Raw genomic sequence first — 6,379 nt, 5'->3', positions numbered from 1 at the left:
AGTGAAGATCTCCTCACTGTCCTCCACTGTTTGATCAGCAGAGTGATGGATGGCCTCCACCTCCTGTTGAAGCAGCTCCACATCTTTCTCTCTGTCCTGGATCTCCTGCTGGATCGTTTCTCGTCTCACCTCGACCTCTCTCTGCCTCTCAGTCCTTTCTGCTGCAGCTGAGACTGTGTCGTGGCCTCTATGTTCCTCCACAGAGCAGAGATAACAGATACACTTGTGATCAGTACGACAGAACATCTTCATCGCCTCATCATGACGAGGGCAGATGTTCTCCTGGAGGTTCTTGGAGGGCTCCACCAGCTTGTGTTTCTGAAATGGAGCTGAATCATAATGAGGCTGAAGGTGTTTCTCACAGTAAGAGGCCCGGCAGACCAAACAGGACTTGATGGCCTTCAGTTTTCTTCCAGCGCAGACATCACAGGCCACATGTTCAGGTCCAGCATAGCAGTGATCAGCAGGAGCAGCTTGGAGTCCAGTCTTCTTCAGCTGCTCCACCAGGACAGATAACATGATGTTTTTCTTCAGGACAGGCCTCGGTATGAAGGTCAGCCTGCACTGAGGGCAGCTGTGGACCTTCTTCTGATCCTCCTCATCCCAGTGGGTTTTAATACAGCTCATACAGTAGCTGTGTCCACAGGGAACAGCCACCGGATCCTTCAGTAGATCCAAACAGATCGAACAGGAGAAAGTTTCCTGGTCCAGCTGATCTCCTCTCTGCGCCATTTTATGTTTTAGTCAGCCGCTGTGTGTGAGTTCTTCCTGAGAAGTGAAACTGAACTCTGATCTACAAATCACGTGTCTGTGCAGAGAGAATGAAGCCAATCAGCTCCAACATCCAGCTCCTGTTGGTGACATCACCTGAAGAGGAGGGAACAAGGAGATATGAGGACAGACTGGATGGACCTGCTGTGTTTGAGAGCAGGAAGAAGAGACTAAAACCAACATGAATCTGTAACAGAACCATATTCTTATCATGAAAATGTTCAACGAAGTCACAAATCCAAAGAGAAATGGTCTTTTTGTCAGATTAGTTTGGTTTACAGCCGCAGATGTCTCCCCCTGCTGGACAAAATGTAATGTGGAGACCAAACTTTTCCTTTGTGGCTCGATCACCACAGGTGATGAATTGACAACTGTTTGGACCGTGCCCAATAATGTTCTTTAATCACTGTGAAACGTTATTCTAAGGTCTGAAGCAGCCTCTGAAACAAATGTCCTCAGTATAATTGCAGATTTATTGTACAGGTAAGTGGAAATCACAAACTCACATGACGTCTGCCGCTTTCTCTTGAACATCCGCCCCGTTAACAGCGCGCGCCACACTTCTCTTCACGAACTTCTTCTTCTTCTGTTTTTTTATTGGTGGTTGGCAAACAACTTATGGTGTGCATTACCGCCACCGACTGGTATGGAGTGTGGGTCAGAATGCTTTTTAAAATAAATAAAATAAATAAATTCTATTTACTTGTGTATGTGTTGTCTGTCCTAATCACATCCTATCGATCAGCTTTGTTTTAATGAAGAACCTTATCAAAATTTTTACACTTTTACTCCCTGACTCTTTCTGTAGTATGTTTGTGATATTTAGTGTTTCTTTAATCTTTCTAAGTTCCTCCATCATGTGTCTTCTTTGTCTCTCATATCTCTGACAACTTAAAATCACATGCTCTATTGTTTCTGTCTCTCCACAATACTGACAATTTCCTGTTTCGTGTTTATGTAGTGTGAATAATGTGTTGTTCAGTCCAGTGTGTCCAAATCTCAGTCTTGTTACTAATCTCTCTTCTCTTCTGTTTCTCCCTCCTGTTCTCATCTCTCACACTCTTCTTTGGATCTTATACCCTCTTCCTTTGTTTTCTTCATTCCATTCTTTCTGCCACTTTTCCTTCAGTTTTTCTTTAACCGTGCTTCTTGCTTCTGATTTGCTTGTAGTTATTATAAAGTTAACTTGTTGTGTTGTTGCTCTTTTTGCTTCCCTGTCTGCTGCTTCATTTCCTTCAACCCCAGTGTGTGCTGGTACCCACAGAAATACAACTTCCAAACCCATCATCATTATTCTGAATAATGCTTGCTGGATTTCTAATAAAATGTCTGCTCTGCTGTCTGAGTGGCTGTGCTGTAAACTTGTAAGTGATGAACCTGAATCTGAACATACTATTGTCTTTAATGGTCTGACATCTTCTATCCATTGTACTGCTAATAATACTGCGAACATTTCCCCGGTGTATACTGACAATCCATTTGTAATCCGTTTAACTTGTGTCTTATGGAACTCTGGGATGATAATTGCTATTCCTATTTTCCCTGTTGTGTCTTTTGATGCGTCTGTGTAAATCTGAACGTAACCATAATAATTATTTATATATTTCTGTACTGTATATGAGTTAAAAGTGGTTTTTTTTAATCTTTTTTCTTTTCCATAAGTGTAAAATCTACTTTTGCAGTTGGTAGTATCCATGGTGGTATTGTTGGTAGCGGTATTATTGGACTTATTGTTAGGTTTCTTATTTGAACTTCTTGTATCTTCTGATTGATTATCCAACCAGAGCTTCCTGTTTCTCTCTTTGTTTTTTCCCAGCATGGTTTTAAAATGTCTAATGTTGGATGATCCGGGTTATTTCCTTGTAAGTTGATCCAGTAATGTATTGCTAGCTGTGTTCTTCTCAATTCTAAAGGCATCTCTCCCATCTCTACTTTAAGTGCTGCGGTTGGGGTGGTCCTGAATGCTCCTGTACAAATTCTTAGTGCTTGATGTTGGATATTGTCAAGTTTCTCCAGATGTGTTTTTGCTGCAGATCTATAGATTACACTTCCATAATCTATAGTTGACCTGATCATCTTTAATGCTGTTCTGTCTGCTCCCCATTCATTTCCCGCCAAACATCTCATAATATTTAAGACCCTTTTACATTTATCAATAATTTTCTGAATGTGAATATTCCATATTACTTTTTCATCAAACCACATTCCCAAAAACTTTATACTCTTAACTTGTTCTATTTCTTGATTGTATAGTTTCAGTGTTTTGACTTCTGTAATTCTTTTCCGTGTAAATATCATTGCCTTTGTTTTTGTCACTGAAAATTTAAACCCCCACTTTATTGCCCATCTTTCTATTTCATTAATAGCCTTCTGTATTTTTTCTACTGTGACTTCTATATTTCGTCCTTTTTTCCAAATTGCCCCGTCGTCTGCAAAGAGTGAACAGCCCATTCCCTCCTCTATTTCTACAAAAACATCATTTATCATTAAAGAAAACAATAAAGGACTTATGATGCTGCCTTGTGGTGTTCCATTTTCTACACCATATTTCTCAGAATATTCTTCTCCTATTCTAACTTGTATTGTTCTTTTTGATAAAAAGTTTTTGATCCATTTAAACGTTTTCCCTGTAATACCTATTTTCTTTATTTTAATTAACAACCCTTCAACCCATAACATATATGCTTTTTCAATATCAAAGAACACCGCCACCACACTATCTTTATTTATCTGCGCTTTTCTGATTTCATGTTCTAACCGTAAAGCTGAATCATATGTATTACGCCCTTTTTGAAACCCACTTTGATATTTAGATATATATCCTTTACTATTTAAATAGTATGTTAATCTCTCATTAATCATTTTTTCCATTATCTTACATATGTTTGATGTTAGTGCGATTGGTCTGTAGTTTTCCGGTTCAGTGTTGTCTTTTCCTGGTTTTGCTATGGGTATGATGACTGACTCCTTCCAGCTCTGTGGCAGTTCCCCCTCCTCCCAAACTTTATTGTACAGCTCTAAAATGATTTCTTTGGATGGTTCACTGAGATGATCTATCATTAAATACCAGATCTGATCTTTTCCTGGTGCTGTTGTCTTGGTTTTTCTCAGAGCTCTGTTTAGTTCATCTTTTTTAAATGGTGCGTTCAATAAATTATCATTTACTTCACTATTCTGTTGTAAATATTTATACCTTAGTTTTGTGGCTTCCCTCCCTTTCTTTTCCTCCTCACTGATAGTATTTGTACTATGAGTCTTTCTAAAGGTTTCAGCTAACATTTCAGCTTTATCTTTATCTTTAATCATCGCTCCTTTGTGTTCAATACTGGGTATACATATTCTTTCCTGATGCCATTCATTCTTTTAATCACTTTCCAGATTTTGTCAAGTTTAGTCTCTTTCCCTATAGTGTCAAAGAATTTTCTCCAGTAGTTTCTTTTTGCCTCCTTTATTATCCTCCTTACCATCGCTTGTTCTCTTTTATAATCTATTAAATGTTGATAAATAGGATTCTTTTTAAGTATTTTAAAGGCTTTATTTCTTGACTTGATTGCTTTATTACAGTCATTTGTCCACCATGGTACTATTTTTCTTTCTTTCCTTCCGCCTCCTTTCTTCACTGAATGTTCTATTGCCTCTAGAATAACCCTACAAATATTTGAATTTATATTATTTACATCCGCTGTCATGTCAATTTTTTGTAATTCTTGTTCACTGATATAATTAAATTTATTCCATTCTGCTTTGCTGAAATTCCATTTTTTATTCCCCTCTACTTTTCTGCTTTCTGGTTTTATTTGTATTTTAATCTTAATTGGGTAATGATCGCTTCCATTTGTTGTATTCTTATCAATATCCCATTCACAACTGACAGCCAGTGAGTTTGATACTAGTGTTAAATCAATTGCTGATTCTTCTCCTGTTCTAACGTTGATTCTGGTTCCTCTTCCATCATTAAGACACACTAGGTTTTTTAATTCCATCAATTCTTCAATTTCTTGACCATTTTTATCATTACTTTTACCCCAGAGTGTACTATGAGCATTGAAATCCCCACACCAGATTACCTTTCCTTCTAAATATCCCATTATTTCTTCCATTGATTCAATTGTTATATTTTAACAAGGATTATAGAAATTTATTATTTTATATTTTCCATCTTTGTCCCATATTTCCACCACTATATATTCTAAATCTACTCCTTTTCTTAATATTTGATATTGTGTTCCTTGTTTTATAAATATTGCACACCCTCCTCCATTTCCCTCTTGCCGATCCCTTCTGATGCTCTCATACCCTTTAATTACAAATTCTAATGTTGCTTTTAACCATGTTTCCTGTATACATATTATTTCTGGTTTTTCTTCTAATTTTTCAATATATCCCTTAAATTCTTGTCCATTTGCAATAAGACTTCTGGCATTCCATTGTAGTATTAACATCTGAGTTTATCGCCCAGTGTTACCGGTCTCCCATCTATTTCCAGCCCTTTGTTTATGTTTTCCCAAGACGCCTCTTTGACCCCCAGAAACTTTTCTGCCCCTCTTGCTATTATTTTAATCTTCTCTGTTCTGTGCTTAGCCTGATCTGTGCAGTTGATGACATATGCTATGAATAAAATGAGTTTTTCTACTGACAGTGTGATGTTTTCCTCTGTTTGCAGTTTGGTTTGTTGTGGAACTTGATTCTCGGACTGGTCTGCTTCTCTTTTCTTTTGTCCCTGAACACTCCTGACTGCTTCAGCGTAGCTAATATTTTTAGTCATTTTGATTTGTTGTATTTCTACCGCTCTCTTTCTCACCTCACATTTTCCAGAGTTAGCTCTATGTTGACCCCCACAGTTACAGCACTTTTCTTGTTTGTCCTCTCTGCATTCTTCTATCCTGTGCTCCTCTCCACATTTAGGACACCTCTGCTTGCCTTTACACACCGCTGCCATGTGTCCATACCTCTGACATTTGTAGCATCTGAGTGGTGGGGGGATAAAAGGCCTGACCGGGAAACTCATAAATCCTATTTTTATTTTATTTGGCATTATTGTTTCGGAGAACTCTATTAAAATAGACATGCTTCCCACTCTTTCTCCATCAACTGTTCTCATTAATCTCTTTAATCTGTTCACCTTTACTCCGACAATGCTTGGTTTTAATTTATCCAAATCCTCCTCCACTGGTATTCCTGTAATCACTCCCTTCAGTACTTTATTTTCTCCAACATTGTGTTTCTCTATCACCACCTTTTTTGCAGATATTATCAACTTGTAATGCTTTGTTTTTTTGTTCTTCAGTTTTGCAGATTATCAGTAAGTTTCCATCCCTCAACACCTTCACCATTTCTACCTCTCCTATTTTCTTTTTTATTTCTTTAGATATTATAATTGGGCTTAAGTATCCCTGGTTTTCCTCCCTCTTAAACTTGAGAATTATTTTAAATTCCTCCCTCACGACCTTCCTACGAATTGTTCTTTCTTCATCTGAACTATTTTCCTCTAATTTTCTTTTATTTCCTTGACTATCTAACACCCTCCCACCTTCCTTCGCATCTCCGCCGCTTCCTCGACCTTGTCCTTTTCCTCTTCTTACTTGCGTCCAATCCTCTAACATCATGT

At 37.8% G+C, this 6,379-nt stretch overlaps 1 protein-coding gene across 1 annotated transcript; it reads right to left on the bottom strand.

Annotated features, from left to right (window-relative positions):
* LOC119428289 (tripartite motif-containing protein 16) lies at window positions 1-1,367 on the bottom strand (the record flags this gene model as incomplete). Its single annotated transcript, XM_037695954.1, is given in 2 exon segments — window positions 1-867; window positions 1,278-1,367. A coding segment is annotated over 1 exon segment (732 nt), but the record flags the coding sequence as incomplete, so codon positions are not given.
* Between the last annotated feature and the right edge of the window lie 5,012 nt (window positions 1,368-6,379).

This window comes from Nematolebias whitei, chromosome 22, assembly GCF_014905685.2.
Source record: "Nematolebias whitei isolate Nwh7 chromosome 22, NemWhi1, whole genome shotgun sequence".
Taxonomy (NCBI): domain Eukaryota; kingdom Metazoa; phylum Chordata; class Actinopteri; order Cyprinodontiformes; family Rivulidae; genus Nematolebias; species Nematolebias whitei.
This window is presented reverse-complemented; position numbering and strand designations above follow the sequence as displayed.